General features: G+C 45.4%; 2 protein-coding genes and 1 long non-coding RNA gene across 7 annotated transcripts in view; 1 reads left to right on the top strand and 2 right to left on the bottom strand.

Annotated features, from left to right (window-relative positions):
* The first annotated feature begins 3,236 nt into the window (after positions 1-3,236).
* On the top strand, positions 3,237-4,793 carry LOC120642847. Its single transcript, XR_005662752.1, has 3 exons — positions 3,237-3,786; positions 4,011-4,254; positions 4,336-4,793. It is a non-coding gene; the product is annotated as an uncharacterized LOC120642847 (long non-coding RNA).
* A 249-nt stretch (positions 4,794-5,042) lies between these two features.
* Positions 5,043-7,852, bottom strand: LOC120639566 (UNC93-like protein 1). The gene is made up of 2 exons (XM_039915429.1): positions 6,505-7,852; positions 5,043-5,461 (listed from the first exon to the last, which is right to left on the bottom strand). The coding sequence occupies exons 1-2, from the start codon at positions 7,665-7,667 to the stop codon at positions 5,221-5,223; spliced, it is 1,404 nt and encodes a 467-aa protein (XP_039771363.1). The 5' UTR covers positions 7,668-7,852; the 3' UTR covers positions 5,043-5,220.
* A 3,622-nt stretch (positions 7,853-11,474) lies between these two features.
* LOC120639565 (UMP-CMP kinase 2-like) overlaps positions 11,475-24,148 on the bottom strand; it is a 31,680-nt gene continuing 19,006 nt past the window's right edge. Inside the window, exons 2-11 of one of the 5 annotated variants that reach the window (XM_039915426.1) lie at positions 15,628-15,878; positions 15,460-15,507; positions 15,304-15,352; positions 14,966-15,083; positions 14,706-14,862; positions 14,142-14,222; positions 13,717-13,824; positions 13,158-13,222; positions 12,458-12,488; positions 12,020-12,370 (exon numbers count right to left, since the gene is read on the bottom strand). In XM_039915426.1, coding sequence (XP_039771360.1) covers positions 12,197-12,370; positions 12,458-12,488; positions 13,158-13,222; positions 13,717-13,824; positions 14,142-14,222; positions 14,706-14,862; positions 14,966-15,083; positions 15,304-15,352; positions 15,460-15,507; positions 15,628-15,732 — 936 coding nt within the window. In that variant the 5' untranslated portion in view covers positions 15,733-15,878 and the 3' untranslated portion in view covers positions 12,020-12,196. The other 4 variants (XM_039915427.1, XM_039915428.1, XR_005661486.1 and 1 more) reach the window with 4 other exon arrangements.

The raw sequence follows: 24,148 nt of genomic DNA, 5'->3' as shown, positions 1-24,148 counted from the left end.
TCGCACTGTACTCCAGCGCGGGCGCATGCCTCACAGTGATAGGAGCCACCGCAATCAGAGCAGGGGCGGTAGGAGATGGGCGAGGGAGCTCTTCGCGATGCCCCACCTCCACATCATCTTCGGAGCTGCCTTTCGACTGGAGCGGCACCGAACCAAGGATGGAATCCAAAAGCTTCGGACGCTTAGGCGCCCTTGCGCCGGCGGCCTTTCCTTTTCCTCACCGCTTCTTCTTCTCGAGGGCGCTAGTAGCACCCGCACCACCACCAGCCTTCTGCTGCTTCTTCTCTTCGGCCTCCGCCACCACCGCCTCGGCCTCGCGGCGGGGAGGATTGATCTGAAAAAGCTAAAAACTCAGTTCCTCCTAGTGCCACCGAGCTTCTCCACCAATTGCTTGTATTCGACGTTACCTACGGGGCCAACGAATTCGTCAGCGGCAATCTCGATAGCCTTGGGATCAACGTCTGAAATCAAAGGCGAAGACAACGAAAAAAACAACGCACCTTCGCGGCGGAGGCCAAAACACTCTGTAAAGTCAGGCATCGGGATGCCCTCAATCCACTTCTCTTCGGGCGCCCAGGAGCTGACCGCCCACCCCTCCCGAATGGTGAAGCACTGACACGCCGAGAACTCTTCGACGAGATCCTAGGTGCTAAAGCTTTTCACCACCACCCTCAACAATGCCACAAAAGCATTAGCCTCCGCAGTGTCCGGCAATGCAACCACCGGGGTCTTCGGCAGAAGAGGGATCTTCGCGACCCAAAGGGGGCTGGAGTTCGTCTCCGGGTCTAGGCGGATCTGGTGATAGAACCAAGAGTTGGTCCACTCCGCAGGCCACTTATTCCGGTACGCTGGGATGGGGCTCGGGGCTGTTTGCCTAAAGGCGAAGGTTTAACAGCCATACTGGGGCTCCCCGTCGCCGCTGCTGCCATCCTTCTTGGTCACAACAATCGTCTTCGGCTGATAGTGAATGCGGAAGACGCACGCAAAGGCTTCGGCGGTAGGCTCGACCCTGCCTGTCTTCGCAAGCCACACAAAGAGATTAAGCCTGACGAAGGACGTGGGCGTCATCTGATGAAGGTAGACCGTGAACAATCGGAAGATGTCCACGATCACCGGGTCCAGCAGAAAGCGAAGGCCAGCAGTGAAGAAGTCGCTGAACACTACCACTTCGTCCGGTTCGGGCCGCGCCGAAGCATGATCAGTAGGCGGTGCCCGCACCTGGCTTCGGTCGACCAAGCCACGAAGGATCATCCCCTCCAGGACTTCTGGGGTCACGTGGTTGTATCCCAAGGCACGAGTGGGAGGCGGCTTCTCAGTCGATCGAGACGCCATCCCCTCGAGCGAAGCCATGGTGAAGGCACAACAAAGAGCAGAAGGCGAAGGGCAGGGGAAGGCAGAGAGAGCTGAAAGTGAAGGGCGAATGCAAGGAAAGCTCGCGCATGATTCAGGGCTCGCAGAACCCCCCCCCCCCACCAGTCCTTTTATAGACAGGGGCGCGCCCCGGGAAACGCACAATGTCATGCGAAGTTACAAGACTGCCCTCGCCTCCAAGGTCAAATAATAGTGCAGGGCAGCCATCTAACGGTAAATTTAAGGGGCATTCTCGTCTTCACACAAAGCGACGACGCCTCGACTTCAAAAAAAACCCTTGTTTCTTTTGACACTGCAGGAACCTCAAACGCTCGCGGGCGAACGTCCGAGGGGTGGCGCTTCGGGGGCACGACTTCGCTCGCGCACCGGTCGAGGCCTCAGCCGCTCCAAGGAACAGCTGTGGCCTCGAGGGGCTATTGTTGGGGATGCCACCTTCGCCCATCGCCGAAGGCAGTCATCTGCAAGCAAGGAAGTGGAAGAAATAGCGAAGCGAGCTGCAAAGGCGAAGAGGACGCGCGCGGAGGCCTTGGAGCGAAGGGTACTGAGCAAAGGCCGGTCCCGCCCAAAGAGAAGCGAAGAGGTGACGCGTACAGTGAAAGTGCGGCACGCACAGCGAAGGGACGTACGGCGAAGCAGTTCCGAGAGCCTCTTCGCCGATGCAGCGAAGACCCTCGATGGCGAAGGGACGCAAAGTGAGGCGGCCCCACTGTCAGAGATCTTACGGAGTGTCAAGATGTAATTCCACTAAGTTGTGTCGAGTGTTGTAACATTACGAATTTGCCCAGGGAATATTCTCTGATGCTGGCGGTTAGGGGATAGTTAGGGGGATTTTGGCCAGGGAGTAGTTGAGAATTTGGGCTATAACTACCCCTCCCCTGTAATTGTGTTGGATAGATTGAATACAGAGCAATTATTCTGTCACTTTGATTCTCGTGCTGCCATTGTGCTGGTTCCTCCCTCCTCGGGGCTTCGCCTTCCTTCACTAGGGCTGTTGTGACATCTTCGTCCCGGAGAGTGTCCTACACCAACACCGATGACATGTATGCTTGCCTTCCCAGGCGTACAGGCGACGAGGATGCTTTCCATGACGGCATAAAACCAAAGATTGATCCACCACACCGCCCCAATGCGAATCCTCTATACCATCGGGAAGGGAACTAATCGATGAACGCTACAAAAATGACCAAAAATCTAAGAACGATAACTAATGATCAAACAAATTCAGACCATATTACCATGATTAGAGTCATGTAGATTCAGAGCATGTAAAGGCAAAACCCTATCGCATTCTTTCCAAGATCTACACCAGACTAATCAAGCCGAAACCCTAGTGGGGACGATAAAAAAAATAAACCCTAGAGGGGAGAGTAAAAAAACCTCACCGGAGGAACTGGGCTTGATTTGCCAGAATCCGAGTCGTTGCCGGCGTTCTCCGAGCCTCCATCGTTCTCAGATGCGGCATGCCGTGCAGTCGAGTCGCGGGACGCAGACACCGACCACGCGACCGAAGAACCAGCGCTGCGGGTCACTCGCCTCGACGGCCCTCCACCTCCGGTCGTGGCCCAGCACCGGCTCTTGTAGAAGACGCACCGGACGCAAGGGGTCGCCGAGCAGCACTCGAATGGATCTGTCTGCTCCTCCGTCGGGGCCGGCGAGCTGATCTCGAAAGAGCTCGTTGGAGTTGGGGCCCTCAGACCCGTCGGAGATGGACTGCGGCTCGCACGGCCACGCCTCGCTCCGGCCATCCCCCTAGGGCTGGAATGGCGTCGGCCGAAGGCGTACTGGCAGGGGGAAGGCGGGCGGAGGGCGACTGAGGGCGGGGGAGGGCGAGAGACGGGAGCGGGGGAGACGAATGGACGCCGGTGACTCCAAGAAGGTTGACCGCACTGTTATGAACCAGCTTCCGACGTGGGCCGGGCGGTAAGCACACCAAATTGGGCTGATCGGTGGAGTAACCCGCCTATACAACAGCAACCAAACAAGCCTCCCCTTCTCTACATATACAGCCCACCTAGTTAGCCTGGAGACCAAACACAATCTACAGTAGGCCTACATACACCTACCACCCAACCAAACACCAAGGCCTTCCCCCATTTAGACTGCCTTGGGCTGCCCAGGCTACAGAACTAAGCCTGGCTAGTCTAAGTCCAACAACCAAACAGCCCCTAAAGTGATGATTGAAAGAAGCTTGGTTAGTGTAAGGCTCTCTTGTTTGCTTATGTTTGTGAACAACATGGGCACCAATTTTGATGCCATTTCTTTCAGGGTGTAGCCTGCCTGTCTGTTTGATGAAATGTGATGGAGATGATGTGGGTTCTGAAGAAAATGAAGTTGAGAAATGACAACCTCTTCCCGATGAACAAAGGACTGAAGATGATCCTGAATCGTCATGGCTTTGATGTCAAACCAGAGATGGTGAGTTCACAAGTTGCCTTCCTGAACGTGGACATAAAATGTTTTGAGCTCTGTGCTTTAGCCTCCCTCTCTTTTAGTGTTACACATTAACAATCTGATAGTTTGTACATGTGTGCACATTGAATCCTTAATTGTCCCTTCCAAAGCTTACGATTTAATATGTTACATAAAATATCATTTACATTTTTTCTTCTGATTATTAAAGAATGCTCATTTTTACCCAGGTTAAACAACAACAACAACATAGCATGAAAGAATTATTCTGATGGCATGCCTCTTGCTGGATTGTGAATATTGTGATGTGAAAAACTAAAAACCCTTGCGTTTGGCTGATTAACACCTTAAGGATGTGTCTAGCATTAACTTCGAAGTGAAGCTGAAACCTTAAGGTGTTTCAGCTGGGACTTGATGTTGTGATGGCACTGAAGATTATGTTACCCTGCTGAAACAACTATGGCTGAGAAAGCGGTAAAATAGCAACAATTTCAAAACATATTGCATTCTATGATCACTTGGTATTCATGTAATGGACCGAAAACTTTCTTTCAGATGTTTACACATGTTGAGGCGTTGAAGTTTGAGAAGGATGCAGATAAATTTGAAGCTAAGACCAATATGGGCATTTGCTTGAATGTTTACAATGAGATGGTGGAAGATTCGCAATGGTACAATATCTATGCCTTAATCTTTCATGTTTAGGTAAAAATACTTTCTTTACATTTATTATTTCCATATCTCTGTTTAGTGGGTTAACTGAACCTAAAAGAATGTGAGTTAGCTGTAAAATGGTAAAAGACTTCTCCATATAAAAAAAGGAGTTAAATGCACACTTGGTACTGCACCTGATCATTTGGTTCGGGTCCGGTCAGAAAGAGCCCTTCGCCAAAGGCAGAGCATGGCAGCAGGATTCGAGCAGAGCAGCAACTGCAACCTAGCCTGTATTCTAGACTTCTGGTTAGTTCAATATTTCTTTTGTTGGTTCCAACTCTTTTTTCCTATATAATTTTGTGTTGTTCTATGTTGACACAACTAATTAGTTACATGTTGTATTAGGTCTGTTTTCAATAATGCAGTTAGAATTAGCATTTATGTATGAGTTTATTTATTGCTTTATGCTGCAAAATACCCATATCTTTGTATGTGTGTATAAATGTATATGCATATGCCGCGACTATGCCTTTTGAGGTTATGAATATTCAAAATTAAATGAACCATAAATTGCTCAAAACTCACACGTATGCTACCACGCAAACAAGTAATAATGATCACCATACTTAAGCTCAACTAATCTCAACAAGGAAATAGTAATTACCAACGAACGCTTCCATCCCTATCAGGTAATCCACATACACAAACACCACACCCTAAATTTCTCTCCATCCTTGTGTACTTTCTTGATTTCTACAACACTAAAATCCCATCACACCTTGATCCTTAGTGGAAGCTGGTTGGTGCAGACAGCTTACTGTCTTTCTCCTTTCCGTCCTCCACCGAGGAAACCGAATTGTCCTCGTCCTTCACAGCCAGGAACACCAGCAGGGCAAGCAAGGGATAGCTGATGGTCATAAGCCCCCAGTTCACAATCAGCTGCGATACCAGAGACGTCTTTTGCCTGTCGACTTGCCATGCCACAGCCGCTCCCGCGCTCTGCACCCCCTTGTAGAACCCGACGTACCTGCATCAAAGTTGAAGAGTGGTTCAGAAAAGAGTTTTTTATTTTGTTTTATCCCCGCAAGCACCAATGCTTCAAAGATGGTTCAACAAGAAAATTGTTTGTTCTGTGTCTTTCTCTTCCCCATTTTCAGAAAGGTTGCTAGTTGCATATTACTTATTCAGAGTGCTGTCAGAGATAGGTGTTTTGGAAAAGGCCTGTAGGAATAAGAATCTTTGAGGGGGAAGCAGATAAGAATCGCTATCCCGAAGCTTTTGAAGATTGTTGTTGGAACTTGGAAGTCATTAGTTATCAGAGATGATTCATCATCTATGATGATGTGCTGGTACCTTAAGCATGACCTTCATCATCCAATAAGTGGGAAAAGGAAGCTAAAACTGAAACTCTGTTTTCACCATCCTAAAGATGAACTTTGGCATCTAACAAGATATTGCAAGGTGACTGCTGGTCATAAACTTTTAGCGTATACTACATCTTAAACATGTTGCGGTGCTCCCTCTTAACAAGTAGTATCTTTTTTTTTTTTGAAAAACCAAGTAGTATCTTTTGGGATGCTCTTTACACAATACCAGAAGAGTCTGATATCCCGCGTCTCCAGTCACATTGTTTACATGAAAAGGACACAACGAATTTCAAGTTTTGACGATTAACATGGTAGGGTGGCATCATGGGTTGGGTCGCTTAAACTGGTCAGTAGTCAAATGGAATCTCCAGTCGAGACGTATTGAATTTGACTAACAAGGAATCTGGAAGTACTTTATCCGTTCCGAATTAAATCAATGCTTAATTCAATTTGCTATGGTACTGGAGGTCATGGAACTCTTCAGACTGGTGACCAGGGCGCTATCTATTTTCATGAATATATACTACCACAAAGACATATCAGATTTTATTAAACCGTGTTTTGCAGTTTAGTGCAGCACTCTGTCTTTGTTATGCTGCCTAAGGGAATCCTGAACGAATTGTGAGTTTCAGTCAATTTTTGACTAAGTTATTGAACTGTATGTAGCTAGAAAAGAAAGAAAAAGGGCGGATTGAGTTGGTACCTGCTGAGGACTTCGGAGTCATTTGCCAGGGCCCCAATGATCCAGTAGATAAGGCTCTGGAACATGGCGTCCAGCAGGCCGTAGCTGAAGTAGAGCAGGAATGGCCCGGCGTACCGGCGGCCTTCCTTGAAATCGATACGGTCGGCCAATTCGCCATGGTTGTACTTGAGCTGGTTGGCCAAGCCGCCTCCCCAGATGGCCGTCCCGACGAGGGCGACGGCGAGGACCCCGACGAGCCCCCTCTTCCTGCGGCTGGCGAAGCCGAAGTCGAGGAAGTAGCCGATGCCGGCGGAGCCGAGCATCTGCGCGCCCCAGTAGAAGACGTTGTTGAGGCCCTTGGTGCGGATCGTGAAGAGGGCGCCGTTGACGTGGTTGAACTGGTAGGTGTAGAAGAAGTTGCTCGCCCAGGCGGCGGGGAGCACGAGCAGCATCCTCCAGTTGGCGAAGAGCTTGAGGATCTCGGCGCCCTCGGTGGCCGGCGAGGAGAAGGTGACCCGGGTGGCCTTGGTGCCGTCGCTGCGGACGATCCGTGCCGGCGGCAGGACGAGGACGGTGAGCGCGGCGCCGACGAGCATGAAGGCCATGAAGCCGATGTAGGTGCCGTCGTTGACGCCGACGGGCTTCTTGTCGTTGCGGTTGTAGTTAAAGGAGAAGGGGAGGAGGCCGCCGAAGACGCCGCCGAGGTTGAAGAGGCACCAGAAGAGGGAGATGTAGGTGCCCCGGCGGTTGGGCGGCGGGTAGGAGGTCATGATGGCGCCCTGCGCCGCCCAGAGGAAGCCGGCGCCGGCGCCGAGGATGGCGCCGGCCGCGACGGGGAAGGCCTGGGTGGCGTGGTGGTTGTAGTAGAGGAAGGAGCCGGCGTAGAGCGGGTAGGTGAGGGCGCCCAGCAGGAGCGTGACGCGCGGGCCGAGGAGGTTGTGCGCGGCGCCGCCGAGGACGCCGAAGACGGCGAAGCAGGCGTAGAGGGCGGTGTTGGCGTTGTCGGCGGTGTCATTGTCGACCTGGCCGCCGCCGCCGAGGCCGGAGAGCGCGTTGAACATGCCCGGGCAGCAGAAGCAGATGAGGCCCAGCAGGGACACCTGCGCCAGCGGCGAGTTGTACCGGAGGAGGCCGCGCTTTGCCGGCACCGCCGGCGGCGGGGCCTCCACCTCCGTCACGGCCATTGTATTGTACTGGATGGGGAAATTAAATCAGGATCAGTGAGGATGCATGGAGACGAAGAGCAGGAGCGAGGGTGCAGGTATATATATAGATCGAGATGGATCTGATTTGTTGGATTCATCGTTGCATTGCAAAATCGCGATGTTAGTTTTGCGTGGCCGGCATTTGGGGAGGGAAGAAGAAGAGATGAACAAGAACCTACATCTGTCTGACATTTGGAGGGATGCCCTGCAGTATGATAATTTATTTCTACATTGGATATACGTATGCTTCCACGTTTGTCATCTTTACTAAAAAAACAGAGTACTGCAGTTCATAAATTTTGTATTTATATATGTCAAGGTTGCTACATGCATGGGTCTAAAAGATTCTGAGAGTACCAAACCATTGTTCCAAAAGCATATAAAAAGAAAAACTTTACCACCTCCTCCCTCTCCTTTGAAATGTCAGTCAACTTTTCTCAACTTTCACCAAGTTTATAAAAAACATAGCATTTGCAACATCAAATTAACTTCACCTAATCGACTAGGAAATAATATGTTTCAATAGTAAATATATAATATATTCAGTATTGTAGATGTTAATATATCTTTTATAAACTGGTCAAAGTTTGAGAAATATTACCTGTCAACAAAACTCAAACGAATTACATTCTCGATCAGATGGAGTAGTTTTTTTAATAAAACAACATTTATACACATCAGAAAAAAAATAGAAGAAAACATTTCCTTGAATATTGAATTTGTTTATTTTAAGTAAAAAAATATTGTGGGGCCACTCGCATACTACATACCGTTTAGACGACATGCAAGTGAGGATGTGTTTGGTTGGTCAAAAAATTTGGTTTTTGGTACTGTAGCACATTTCGTTGTTACTTGACAAATAATGTCTAATTATGGACTAATCAGGCTTAAAAAATTCAGCTCGGGCTAATCAGTTGGACTGTGTGATTAGTTATTTCTTCAACTATATTTAATACTGTATGTATGTTTTCGAAGATTCGATGTGACAAATACTGTGCAAAAATTTTTGAGAACTAAATAGGGCCTGAAATAGTGGCCGGGCCTAGCTTTATCCCCATCAAGAATTCAAGATTCACTGGCATCGACCTGGCTCGACGACACTGAGGACGAATTAATTAAGCTAGCAGATTAAAGTATCCCTGCTGGATGATTACCTCGAGACGCAGCATTCACAGATTCTTCAGTTGGGAGCTTTGGGCACGATCGCTACTGCATCTTTGTCCGTCCTTCGGTGTGTTTAGTTCGCGAAAAAGTTACTATAGCATATTTCGATTTTATTTGGTAACTATTATTCAACCATGAAATAATTAGTCTCAAAAGATTCGTCTCGTCATTTACAACCAAACTGTGCAATTAGTTATATTTTTTAACTACATTTAATACTCCATGCATGTATCGTAGGATTCGATGTGATGTGCGTCAGTGAAAAATTTTGAAAACTTTTCGCGGAACTAAACACAGCCAAGTAAATCACATTCGGTACTTCTTTGGAGTACAAGACAGCAGCCAGCTAGGCTAGCTAGGTTGATCGACCGATGCAAGCTGAGGTCGCACTTGACGCCATACATGGATATAGGGTGTCAATACCCTCAAGGACTCAAGTGCACCTCCAACCCTATTTCTCCATAATTAGATCTTATTTCAAAAAATTAATATAAAATTTTAAACTAAAGATGATTGGAACACCTAAGGTTTACTAAATTGCACTCCTAATAAATAAAGATGATGTGCAAGCCTTGCCGCTTGATTCTGAAATCCAAATTTGATGATGCATCCAAATTTGATGATGCATCAGCTCACGTGCTAGCTTTCTCCGTTCTGAAATATAAGATATATTTGGTTTGTTCTATGTGAAATTGTTTTAGGTTTTTCAGATCAGCATCAGATCCACGTACATTGAACCATCTAGACAGGGCCGACTCTGTAGTTTCAAAATTCCTTGGGTAAGAAAAAGATAGGAGCCTGTTGAACCAATTTTATCTTCGGCAAGAAAAAAGATAGGAGCCTATTGAACTAATTTTTAGTATTAAAATTACAATATATTGCATGAATAAGAAAAATTACTTTGCAATATATATAGCTCATAAAATATAACAATACTATAATAAAAATAAGAACAATAATCATTATGATTACCTCGAATAAAAATAATACTTGCTTGATTTGTCTGTGTCTGTTGTCCGCCGTCCTTGCCGTTGCCGGTTGCTGAATGAGGAGCGAATCACATCGGTGTCGATGTATCCTCTCCTCATCTAGAACCCAGAATAGCGTGAGCATGTGGGCAGGGTGCCATGGTCGTGGAGGCGGTAGGAAGAAAAACGGAACTTCGAAACATACTTGCGCTCCGTCGATGGTTAAGTTACAAGCCGGAAGACTTCCTTATGGCTGTACGTTATGGCTAGAGGTGGTAAAGGACCTCAAATTTTAACTTAGATAATCTAAGGCCGGGCCTTAAAAGAGTGAACCTCTTATCTTATTCAATTTTGAGCTAAAAAAATATAACAAACAAGTTGGATTGTGAAGAGAGCACTAGAGCTATGATCCATTACCACACCTAACATGACCTCCTGAGGTGGTTTGTGATGGTTATTATGCCAAATAGAAAATTATATATCATAATTACCGATATAGTCTTGGCCTTCGGCTCCATGGCCCCCAGCGGGCGCAGTCCGCCACTCCCTTAGAGCCGGTCTGCATCTAGATTAACCTCTAGAAAACTTTTATTTATCCTGGAGCATTGATTGCATTAAACATTTTTTCTATAGCAGAACATTAACAAAATTTTTAACTAGCGGAACATTTATCTTATTTCGAATACCTTTCAAATAATTTAACTTGTGCAACATTTTTCTCCCCTTATAACTAACGGGTGGAGCATTCACAAATGTTGGTGAGAAAATATTTATGAATCTATAAAGGCATAATGTGCATATATATAGTAAGCAAAAAATATTTATGAATCTATGAAGGCATAATGTGCATATGTAGTAAGCAAAAAATATTTATGAATCCCCTTAGCTGCAGCCGGTTGTTACGCTCACCAAAACAACATTTGATTTTTTGCATGAATTAGCCAGTCGATAAGTTGGTATGTAGTGCCTAAATGTAGCTCGAGGACATTGAATCCGTTTGTCATTCACCATAACGACATGTAATATGATGGGTGATTGAAATCATAGCTTGTTGCTAGTTGTGCTCTGGAGTTGACGTAGTCGGACCCTAAGGGAATTAAAAGTTCAAAATTGTTGATTTATATATCTTCTCTGCGAAGAAGAAGCAAATAAACTGTGAGGGAAATACAGAAAATTCAAGTGATTGCGCGTGTTTGTGAACGTCTGTGCTATGTTTCGAAAAGAAACTCAAGCGATGGTGTACACGGGATGGCAAGATCACGCATGAGCAGTTTTGGAGGTGGCCATGGAGTTGTGGTCTCCGGTATCGGTGACCACCCGAACAGACTCAAAACGCAACCTCGTCATGCCTATGATATGAGGCGCCTTGCTTTTTGATTGCTTGCGATGCATCCTCGTCTTTTTAATCTTTATAGTTCTCGGGCTGAATATCGCTCCTATCTTCAAACGAACTCCAGTTTGATGTTTTTAAAAAAATTTCGGTTCAAGAGACAATATTTGTCAGTTTCTGAATTTAATCCACCCCTAACTGCCACGTGGAGGCCGTTATGGGGCCAAATGGCACCGCAAAGTCGACACAAAGAAACAAGAATTGACCTCCTCCGTCTCATGAATGAATGTCTGATGATAGCATCCAAGAATTGAATTGCTTCAGTAATCAAAAGATCCCTTGGGTTCCTTTCAGAGTTTACGTGGCAATGCCAGTGCCGGCCCTCCATTTCTCTTCACCACAAGCCCCAATCACTTTCAGATTCTGTCCCATCTTTCAACTGGCAAATACACATATCATAGGCACGCCGGCTGCAGCAAGACAAAAATGGTCTACAAAATTACAAATGCTTTCATACTCAATCCCACGTATTATAACAAACATAGCCCTACCTGCCGGGAACCAAGCAAGCATTAACAACAAACAAAAAATCACTGCGTATAAGCTCTTGTGATTGCCCTAAAAAAATAGCAGGCTGCCTGCCTGCAAAGCTTTTCTGTTCTCTGAAAGTCAAAGTGACCAGCCAGCCACGGCACCTAATAGACTTTGAATCAATCAAGAGGCTCCATGTAAAACACAGTTGCACATATTGTTCTCTACTCCATCTTAGTAACCAGCCACTAAATCCTCAGAAAGTTACCACAACACATGCCGCAGTTTTGACTTTCTGTTGTCTCAATCTCAGGTAACTAATTATATAAAAAAAAATCTCAGGTAACCAAATCTTATATCCGCATCCAACACAAAATAGAAACAATTGAAAAAGAAGACATAAACACACAGCATGTGCGGCAAACCACATGTAGGTGTTGCAGTACAAATTCAGAAGGAATAATAAAGGTAACAAATAATGCCTGCCATGCAGGACGAGCTTCAGGTTAGATGTGTTACAAAGTTATATGTGTTTCCCTGGGTATTATTTCGTGAAGGCATAGCATGTATATACAATTACTGCACAAAAGATTTAGACGGCACAAAGTGAGCACTGGCTTTAAGAAAAATAAATAACAGATAATTGCTAAGCAAACTCCCGGGATTCCTTGGAAGATCCTCATCAGAACCTGCAGAGTGCAAATTTCTGTTGTTCATGATCTTAGTCTAATATGAGCTAATGACTGAAATTGACAGTAATAAAAATTCTCTTTCGCCTGCATGTTGACAAGTAATGCACGAGTTGCCCTGCAAATGGTGAAATGATTACACCACTCTTTTATACATAACACTAACAAAGTTGGGGCCTGCAGATGCTGTCGCTATCATCTAAATGGGTCAACAAAATGGCTACAAGCATAGCTTAAATGAGTCAACAAAAAGACAAATGCATCCCGTTCCATCCTTATCCTACTCTCTTTCTGCCATCAGCACCAAAAGAAAATGGTACCTTTTCATTTTGCTTGTCAGCCATGCCTTTCTTTGTTGTCAACCATCAACACAAAGGGCACGGAATCATAATAGTCAGGATTTTACTAGCAATAATGATTAGCTTAGCTGATAGCTTTCTATATCTACAATGGCAACCTTACAAGTGAGAAATTGTTTTTTACTCTTAAGTAGTGATGAAAAGATGTTACCCTGAAACAACTTGCTACCAATTACCAATTCATCATCATACATGACAACTACCGATACACAGACAATTTGGTGCTACTAGATAATAATCTGCAAGCAGTCACATAAAGAAAAAAATAAAACTTTAGGACGGCCACACATGGTTCACTACTCTAGGGCATATAATTAGACATACCAAATATGCGGTCCCTTCTAGGAAAAGAAAAACAGCATAACCATTGCTATAACTGTATCATCAATCTTTCTGAGAAATTTCGAATGTCATGCACTGGGACTTACCTTAAGGACGAAAAGAGCTTGTGGACTGCATCAAAAATTTCATCTGCAGTGCCCGTGGCATTTATCTGCATGCAGTTGAGCAGTTTTAATGTTAGAAGTACTATACCCTCAAGTTGACTTACAGGGAAAACCATTATACCATGTATATCCCTGGTTCATGTCCCACTTGCAGCAATTTAGCGACTTAGCATATGCAAGCCATGTTCCCGGGATGATCAAAACACAGTTGCTCATCTAAAATCTAACCAATAAGTAGATTTCACTTTTCCCCAAAACAAAGAAAGTTGAGGTTATACAGCAGCGCAAACAGTTATCGAAGAAATGCATCACATCTGTTTAATTTTGTGTTTCAACACATGCCGCCATTTATGCTTCTCTAATCATATTCTTTTTGAGTACATACACTGACATTAGATAGATTCCGGAATACATATAGAAATTTTACAGTTAGACAAAGAAGTTTTATCATTCAGCTTTGCAACAAAAGGAGTTCGAGCAATGTAAGATATAGAGTTGTCCTGTTTGCATAGCTGTGTGCAGAATAAAACAGTTTACTTACCTTGCGAACCTTTCCCCTAGAAGAATAGTAGTCAATAACAGGAATATTCAAACTCTCAAACACTTTTAGACGCGTCTTGATTGTCTCAATGTTATCATCAACCCGCCCCTAAAAGGCATATGTGAGAAAATGACAAAATAATAGAACAAAAGGAAGGGATTGACATAACTTAAGGTTAAACTTAGTGTATTCAAATTCGTATTGCCATATTTCAAAAACCTTCAGTAGATTTCTGCTAAATATTTGTTATGCGCCTTAGATTACTGAGCTAAATAAGTTGTTTTTTCTTTTTTTTCCTTATAATATATGAATAGAATTCTATTTTCAACCAGGGAACATGATGCCTCACACTATACAGTGAGAAAATCATGCTTACTTTGAGTAAATATCAGCCTAGAGTTCAGCAGCGAAGCATGGAGACTAACCTGGTTACGGCCTAGAAGGCGTTTTACCATCTCATCCTCAGGACAGTCAAAGAAAACCACAACGTCCGGTTCTCTTCCAACCTGATAGTTTTTGGTGCACATGCATTGATGTATTAGAATTGAGAACATGTATGAAGGAGTATTAATTTACATAGTACAGAGCAAAAAACAAACTCAGGTGTCGTGCTGGTCTTCTTAATAACTGACTGCACCAGCACTAATTGATATAAGTACTCCAAAAGAATGCATCATTCTCAAGCATCACAAAGTGATTTGTACAATTGTTATCATCTGGTTATTCATAAGACATACTAGTAATAGAAGTCTAGGCCAGCATGCATGCTGAAGTCAAAAGAGTAAAGTCATGTCTGCTTAAGTTATTAAATAAAGTGAGCAGCTTTAAACAGCAGAAAGGTCCATCCATGTGAAGTATTGTCAAACAAAATTCAACCAGAACTAATGAAATGAACATGACAGAGCTTGTAATTGTTTATCCACAAAGTCAGTTAGTAGCTAGTCCTGAACTATCAACGCAATGCAATGCAGGGGTCAAAATTGACTTACAATTCTTTCAAAAGCGATTCTGTTTTCCTCACACCTTGGGAAGCCATCAATAAGAACCTTATTGGCATTGCTCGTTTCCATAGCTTTCCTTATGAGTTCCACGGTTATCTCTGATGGGACGATCCTCCCTTCCTTAATGGTGTCCAGGATCAACTCCCTGAAGTGTAACCATGTGTAGTGATGAAGCAGTGCACTGAAATCCTTTGCACAGGAAGGGCATCCAAAGACTAACAGGAGATCATGTGACAAGATACTATTACCCTTTCTCACTGCCAGATGCTATTTCATGGCGCAGAAGGTCACCAGCGCTCAAATGGGCAAATCCGAAATCCGAAGCAATTTTGGTGCATTGTGTTCCTTTGCCACTACCAGGACCCCCTACAGGCCGGAATTGATTGTTGAATCATGTGGTTATACAGCATTGGACCAACAGGAGTCAAACTTGAAATAGCATCGGTTTGACATTCGTGGAGTGCAAGTATGTCTCTAGTAAATACTCGTGTGGGTTTTAGGGTCCATATATGTGGGGCCAAAAGTGCATATAAAGTGCATTCAGGGGGCAAAAAAAAAACAAGAAGAAGAAAAAGGGAAACTTTACCTAAGACGAAAGCAATGAACGGCTTCTGGGAATTGCCACAATCACTTCCCTGGAGAAACAAGATCCAGTGAATCGATCACTCACACGCGAGAAGCAGCCTATTATGCTGCCGAAGGAAACAGCAATGCATATGTTTGAGAGGAAACACAGACTTACAGCTTGGGACGTGAAGAGCCGTGCAAGACGATTGACAGCAAGAGGTTCCTGCAGCAGACAGATCCGAAGACCATAAGCGCAGAGGGGGTGACCACACGAGGTGTTGGACGGAATGCGTGCGGGGCGGGAGATGGGGGTAAAACCGTAAAAGAAAAGAAAAGATGGTACCTCGCTGGGGAGGAGGTGGCGGCGGCGATGCTGGCAAGAAGAGGCGGCTGTGGAGGAGGAAGACGGCGGGGATCGGAGAAGGAGAGCTCGCCGCCTCCGCCACATCTCCTCGCAACGCACGCGCTAGTGGAGCTCTTCCCCTTCCAGTTTTCGCTCGGTGGCTGCCGTCTCCTCCTTCCTCGTTTCCTCCTCTGGCTCCTCCCCTCTTTTTCTCGTTCCGTTTCTCTTCTTTTCTCTGTCTATCTATTTCCCTGAAGCACAACACAAGCTCTCATCAGAGTTAATTGAGGCCCACAGTTTTATGGGCCCGCGGCCCATGGGCCCCTCTTATCCCTTTTCTTTTTCATTTTTCTCTCTAGCACTACCGCACGAGCATTCACTTGAAAACAGATTAAAATTCAAGTATGTAACTAATCTCTAGCAATGTATATATATAAATATTAACAAAAGCATTTCCTTCTAAAAACTGGAAGACTTTAAAAGTGGTAGCGCATGAACATTTCCCAGAAATTTCAGGTTATGCAAAACGGAAAACGATGGAAATCTGCTATGAAAATACATCAGGATGGTATGTTCAGAATAGAAATAAGTTACTGATGTTTGAATACTTCATATATATCCAGGATAATATGCAGGAGGAACATCCAACAAATATATAATGTCAAAACGGCAATGCCATTGTCAAATCGATAAATAGTCAAACTTTAGATCAAAGCACCTAGATAGATATCTAAAAAAATCATCGCAATACATTGATTTCAACAGAGCAGGGCACGCTAGTATCTCCAATTTCAGCAGACCACACTATACCTGATCATATCTCGGGCCGAGCCACGTTCAGGCCGGGTTGGAAGAAACCCAACCTGTTTTTCTACTGGCCCAAGCCTGACCCGAGCTCCGGGCTAAAAAACCCTAACCCAAGCCCGCGCGTTCTTTTCTTTTTATATTTAAAAAAAATCAAAATTTCAAAAATATATGTCCGTTTTGAAAAATTTCAAAACTATCCCCGGTCGCCCTATGGGGGGCGACAGGCTCTAGATGTAATTTTTTTTTTCTTCAAATTTGCAACCATGGTTGGAAAAAAAAATAAAAGGGGGGCCTGTCGCCCCCTCCCAACGGGCGACAGGGGGGCCTGTCGCCCCCCCTCGGGCGACCGGTGGCCCCCGCCCACAGGCACGACAGGGGGGCCTGTCCCCCCCCCCCCCCCCACGGGCGACCGGGCTATACCCCCTATATAAGCATCCGACCCCCATTCCCTCCTCATTTGAGCCCGAAAATTCCACCAAAAATCCAGAAAAAAAGAGAGGGGTGAGGAGAAAGAAAGCGGCGAAGCCTTGCCGGATTCCGCACTTGTGATCTGCAGGTTAGTACATTTAGTTTATGTATTTTTCCATTGGTATTGTAGAGTAATTTAATTTAATTAGTGCTATAGTAGAACCATTTAAGTAGGAGTTTAATGATACTTTAGTTACGTAGTAGTAAATTAGTTTAGAAAATTAGTACTACGCACTTATTATTACAATTGCAGTACTATTAGAGACGTGTTTATAAATTAATTACGATTTAGAATAGAATTTGGCATATGCAGTATAGAATTTGAGTGTCATCACGTAGTTATGAATACTTATACGTTGTAGTTGAATTCCATACTTAGTTTTTACGGATTATTGAATAAGGTAGTGAAGTAAAGAGTATAACTCGATAAGTATTCTGTGATATACAGATATGTCGAGCAAGATGCAGTTTCAAGTATTTTATGGTGACTACAATGTTTTGTATGGGCCAAATGAAGTAGACCTTTCTGCCTTTAAGTGCACATCTAGCGCCATAGATAAACCTTTGAAAAGGAGTTTTGGTTCCATATGTAAGTGGCTGCAGTGTGGGTTCCGTGTTGATCCGTTGACACATGTGATGACCGTCCAGTCTCTTGTTAATTGGGAGGTAGAAAGTGATTTATGGGAATTGATGATAGTACACAGCACTGATGACTGGCAGAAGTACATGCAAGCAGCTCTAGAGCGTGGGTGGCCTCTGGCCATTCTTGTTCAAATCCGGGGAAGAGAAAGGACACAAAATGAAATCCAACCTGATGCAGATCAAGCAACTCCGAGTATTCGAAGAGAGACCAATTATGTTGAGCAAGATGAATCAGAGAGATAAAGAACCAAAACATGGGACCACAAGGCCTTGCTGATGAGGGAGAGATGATACATAGCATGTGGACGAGATGGAGGCAGAAGACCAAACCGCAATAGAGATGGAAGAATATGAGGGCTCATTGATGACGAGCAGTACTCATTGCCAAAAGAGTGGAAGGAGCATAGTTTTGGCAGTCATGTCGCAGAAGACGTACGAAATCAGGAGTGGGAGTACAGAGGGAACGAGGTAGTGCAAGGTGCAACATATCCAACATTGAAGCCGTAAAAGATGCTATGAGACTATGGGCAATATCATTGAAACGAGGAATTCCAGAGTCGTAAAGTCTGGCAGTAAAGGAATATGAGGTGAAGTGTGTGAATGATGGATGTCCATGGCGAGTACATGCATTCAAGGAAAAATGGAAGTCGAACTGGAAATGTTCCATTGTGACAGAGCACACTTATTTGCTGTCAGAAGTTCTTCCCTCGCATCGCAATATATCATGCGACTTTGTTGCCAAGCAAATATATGGGTTGATTATGGACAACCTAAATTATGAGCCAAAATGATTGTTCGACACATTGAGCAGATCTTACCAGTACACCATTAGTTATTTGAAGCATGGCGGGCTAAACAAGGGTGTTCGAGATGCGGTTCAGCACATACGAGGCATTCATATGATAACCTACCTCGTATGTTATCCCAGGTTGCTGCTAGAAATCCTGAAAGCTTTTATGACACATACCTCGTACCAGCCGTGACTAGGGGGCAAAGAATTATGCAACGAGCCTTCTTTTGCATAGGTGATTGTGTTAGAGCATTTTAGTTTTGTCTTCCGGTGATCTGCATTGATGGCACATTTTCTGACTGGAAGGTATAAAGGTCAGATACTCACCGCAATCGGGGGTAGGATTGCAACAACCAAATAGTTCCGCTCGCATTTGTATTTCTTGAGAATGAGAACTTAGAAAGTTGGTATTGGTTCCTTGAACGAGTGAATGTTCATGTTGTTGCTGCACGTCCAGATGTGTTGTCTTATTAGTGATAGCATGCAGGTCTGCTGCAATCAATACTAAAATTGCAACGTGGAACTGCGACAACGCCTCCCTTAGGCCCGATGTCCAAAATAGGTGGTGCATTAGGAATATGGTGCAAACTTCTATGACCACTTCAAGAACAAGGATCTTAAGAACCTGTTTAAGAGGTTGTGCACCCAAAATCAACAGAGACAATTCAATGCATTATGACAGATGCTTGATCAGTTTACTGCAGAGCTAGTGAAGGTAAGGGCATCAGGAACAGGCACGAGTCAGGCTGCAGAGGCTAGGGATTCAATTGAGAAGCCATTTTCACACTGGATTCGAGGTGCACCTAAGGAGAAATGGTCATTCCTTTATGATACCAACGAAATACTGTATGGTATTCAGACAACGAACCATGCAGAGTGTTTCAATATGGTTATGCGTTTTTGTCGTGCCTTTCCTCTTGTGGGAATTGTTGAGTTCATCATGTATGGGTGCATGAAGTATTTCAGAGAGCGTTACATGGCTGCAAGCATAAACATCAGCAACTCCCAAATTCAGTTTTGCACAAGAGTGACACAATATATGCAAGAGAAGATTGAAAAGGCCAAACTGCACCGCGTCATATCGACAGATACAATGGAGCATAGATTTGAGATTCTATGCAAGGATAGAACTGGTCGTGGTATCCGTAGAGATAGGGTGGTATAGAAGAGTTTGATTACAGTAGATGGCAATGCCTTCTGCTCTTGCATGAAGCCTAAGTTATTGCATTTGCCATGCTCGCATCTCATTGCGGCATGTGCAGAGTCTGGGTTGCAGCCAGGAGTATTTGTTTCACCTTACTTCAGCAAGGAAGCAGTTGTATCCACCTGGAGACATGAGGTATACGGGATTGGAATAGTGGGACCTTTCATTCAGGAAAATGAGAATAAGATGTTTATTCCTGATCTAGCCACTAAGAAAGGCAAAGGCCGCCGTCAGACACGTCGTATTCGGAATGGTATGGACGAGTCCGAAGCAAGCAAGGCACAAAAGCGTTGCAGCCAATGTGGAGCATTGGGTCACAACTACAAGAAGTGTCCTCAGAATGCACTTCATGATGTTGCTGACGTCGGTCCTTCCGGAAATCCCAGAGATGGAGCACCTCCTACGTTCAGACGACCATCGGCGAGAATTGCTCGTGGAAGGCATTCGGTGTCATGATCCACAATTGTATCGAACATATTTGTAATATGTAGTAATCGTGCGTCCAGTTTGTATGGAACATATCTGTAATGTATAAATATCGTGCGTCTAGTTTGTATGGAACATATCTGTAATGTATAAATATCGTGCGTGGAGTTTGTATCGAACCTATCTGTAATATATAGTAATCGTGCGTGGAGTTTGTATCGAACCTATCTGTAATGTATAAATATTACGCGTCCAGTTTGTATGAAACATATATGTACCTATGTGTTCTCATATATTTTTGAATGCAGGTATGGAGATGGACTCCTTGCTAGACCCAGTTATCGACTCGAGCCACAGGTCTTACTTTGCAGCAGTTGAGCACCGAGCCCTAGAGGTGCTACGTCCTCGTCCACCCGGGGAGGCGATCTCTATACACCATGATTGGTGTGACAGGTATGTAATGAAATATTATTGTTTATCACATATGTATTCATCGGTATTCCTTTGTTTCGACAATTTTGTTTATTGCAGGTTATGTGAGGCCGGTCTACTGACTCTGAGCCGTCTTGTTGAGGGTGGGCCTATTCAGCTCGACCGATCCCTCTTGACGGCGCTCGTTGACAGATGGAGGCCGGAGACACACACGTTCCACCTCCCGTGTGGGGAGAGGACTCCTACGCTGCAGGACGTGGCCTACCTCCTCGGCCTCCCTATCGTCGGGGAGGCTGTAGGTCCGCGTGTGGTGGCGGCCTCGTGGAAGGATGACCTGGAGGCCCGTTTTGCCCTGGTTGACCGCGTGGAAGAAGCAGGTCCGATCAACCCGCACCCGCGAGCAGCAGGTCCTTCGAAGACCTGGTTCCTACAGTTTACAGTATGTATTCATTCCATATTTAAATTTAATTATTACAATTCACATGTTCCATTGTCAGTTGAAACCATTAATCTTAATTGTTTATGCAGCCTGCCCTGTTGGCTGCGGATGCCGACGAGTACAGTGTGACCAGATCGCTGGAGGCGTACCTACTTTGGTTGTTTGGTTACATCATGTTCAACAACACTCATGGCAACTCGGTCGATAGGATTCTCCTTCCGTATGCACGGGAGATTGTGGATGGGGACGAGGACGTACCGCCCTACAGCTGGGGTGAGGCGGTACTTGCAGCCACTTACCGTGGACTCTGCGACGGCTGCATGAAGACACATGGGAACGCTATCCTGGCAGGGTGCCCACTACTGCTACAGCTTTGGTCGTACGAGAGGCTAGCCGTTGGTCGGCCCATGGTCAGCCACGAGCCTTACCACGGGGCCATGTACGATGACGAGGAGGACGACAGGCCCACTATGGTAACTATCTGGATCTGGCGTCAGGTACGTTCGCAACAAATCTAATTTTATTATTAATTGTTACATGATGCATTAGCGCACTTTTAATTTTACTTATTCGGAATGCAGAGGTCCTGGGCGCATGCGCAGGTTAGACGCGCATATCCTGAGTTTGTTTTCGAAGCTCGACATGCTGACGCCCGAGGACGTTGTCTGGGAGCCTTACAGCCCAGAGGCTGTGGCTACCCGTGCACCAGCAGGCCTGTCTTCGCACTGCTTCCGTGAATGCGAGCCTGTGGCTTACTACAGCCGTCCTGGTTTATGACATTGCGGTTGAGGCATATTGCCCCTGGAGAGTCAGGAGACAGTTTGGGCAGCGCCAGGAGTTTCCGGAGCCCACCGCGTTGGAGCGTGTCAGTCGCCAGGACCACAGGTAATTATGAATGAACTTGGCTCGTATATTCATGTCGAATCTAATGATTCTTCGTGGTCCACTTTTGTAGGTTGTCAAGGAGTGGCTTGCCGTGCTCTGATGATTAGCTCACCAAGATACAGCCGTGGGTGGACCAATGGGAATAGGAAGACGAGCACTTGGTCCATCCAACAGGACCACACACAGACAGCTCCTTTAGAGCTTACCTCACCTGGTACTTACCCTGGACTCGGGCTCGTCTGGTTTATGTTGACACTCACCCGCAGCTGTGACACCTCAGGTGTCAATACTTTTAAATCCAATCAATACACCTTAGTTAAAGTTAAAAGAAAAATTTGGGAAACTAATTCAAAGAGAAAGGACCAAATAAAATACAAATCATACAAAAGAAATTAAAGGAAAAAGAGAAAGGAGTGAAAAAACTACTAAAATTTTAATTCAAAAATGTGCACAAAATTTTTGTTGGCTCATGAGAGGTATTTCAATTGACATGTGCTCAATTGAACTTCAGCCAAAATCAAGTCAAAAACTGATTAAAACTGAAGTCCTTTTGTGCAAATATGTAAATGAACCAATAGTTCAAATGTGAGTTTCAAACGAAAATTTGCATAACACAAAAGTTGTAGATCTTGAAAAGTTATGCAAAAATGGTATTCAACACTTTCCCATTTGAGCCCTCCAATTAGGAGATAATTTTAGTTTACCGAGAGGTCCCTGGAAATTTCAGAAATCGCAAAAGAGCCCCCATCTCCATCTCTCTCTCCCGGCTGGCTCTGTTTCGCCCGCCGCCCGCCGTACGCCGCCGGTGGACTTCGTCCACCGCGCGCACCGCGGCCAAATGGACCCGGGGAAACCTCTCCACGCCACCTGGCCCGCCCCTTGGCACCTCCTCGCGCGCACACGCGTCCCAGGCCGCTCCCGAGTCGCCACGACACCCCGGCCGGCGCAGCGCCGCTGCCTCCTCCGCCCGCTCGCCGTCGAGTCGCCCAGGACCAAATCAACCGCCCCCAGTCACTGCATTCCTCTCCCAGGAGCTCCTTGGCCTATAAAGACCCCCAGCACCCCACAGTTGCGCCCCTTCTCCCTCTTCTTCCTCCTCCCGCCGCTCCGCCATGGCCGCCGAGATCCAGCTCGCGCGGACCGGCTAGCCCAGCCCCACATTGCCCCCTCCGACCACCGCAGGAGCTTCGCCACCTCCCAGTTAAGCTCCACGCGCGTGGAATCGAATCCAAACCCCCTCCCGAAGCCGTTCCCCTTTTGCGCCGCCGCCGGCGAGCTCAGGCTCACCGCGGACCGGCCAGCTCCGGGGAAGACCGAGCCCGACAGCTACCCCAGAAAGCATCCACGAGCTCACGCGGTGCTCGTGCGCGCCTTGTTCCCCTACCCCGAGCCCTCCTTCGCCTCCAGCGCCGGCGAACCGAACAACCGACCCGCCATCAACGCCGACGAGCTTGAACCTGTGCTCCAAACGCTCGAACGTCGACCAGGGTAGGTGTTCCTCGATCCTTTCTCCCCCACGCGCCTCCCCGTGGCAGCCCCGGTAAGCCCTGCACCGCAGAACACCACCGGCAAGATGCCACGGCGGAGAAGGCCGGCGAAGGACCCCGGTTGTAATTTCTTTTTTCCGTTCAAGGGTGTCTCTGCAAGTTTTACAGTGTATACCAGTGAACTTCTAAAATGCGAAACAAATCACAGAAAAATCAGAAAAATGCAAACTCAACTGATCTGGAATCCTTGTAACAAAATCTACAAATTTTGTAACATTCACATTTGCAGAAACTCAGCCGAATTTAATCTAGGGAAAAGAATAAGAAAACCACCTTATGCATGTTCATGAAGTTCTACCCATCAAATGACCTTGATTTTTGGATATGTTATCACTAATGGAATTTTAATATCACAGTAAAAAGATGACACCAACCCAAAACAGTTATCATGTTGGAACAATCAAGATTCTCTAATCTGTTGTTAGCTTTCTCGATTTAATTCTGGAAAATATGCACATGAACTTGCCCTGGAATTTTTACTGCGTGCATGTAAGACTAAAACACTGTTAATACCTAAATTTAAGATTTATTAGAATTCATTTGCTATATACCATGATTTATGCTTTTCTTATCAACTTAATTCCTTATATATAGTTCTTATGCTCAGAAAAATACATGTTTATTTCTGGAGTCTCTTTTTAGCTCTGTGTTCCTGTCTAAGAATTTTGAGCTGCATTTACTGAGTTTTGCTTTGGTGAATAATCATGCTTAGCATCTTAGGGCTAGATTTACTATTTTTGTTCTGAGTAATCTACAATGTTTCTGATCATTATTTTTGGGCATGATCTTGTTTAGAGTATGTTCTACCTGTGATAAAAAGTTCAGATGCAATACTGGTCAAATGCATCTTGAGAAATTTATGCAAACTCATGTTAAGTTAA

The sequence above is a fragment of the Panicum virgatum genome, chromosome 7K, assembly GCF_016808335.1.
Source record: "Panicum virgatum strain AP13 chromosome 7K, P.virgatum_v5, whole genome shotgun sequence".
NCBI lineage: Eukaryota > Viridiplantae > Streptophyta > Magnoliopsida > Poales > Poaceae > Panicum > Panicum virgatum.
The sequence above is the reverse complement of the archived record's forward strand: the minus strand, read 5'-3'. Positions and strand labels throughout refer to the sequence as shown.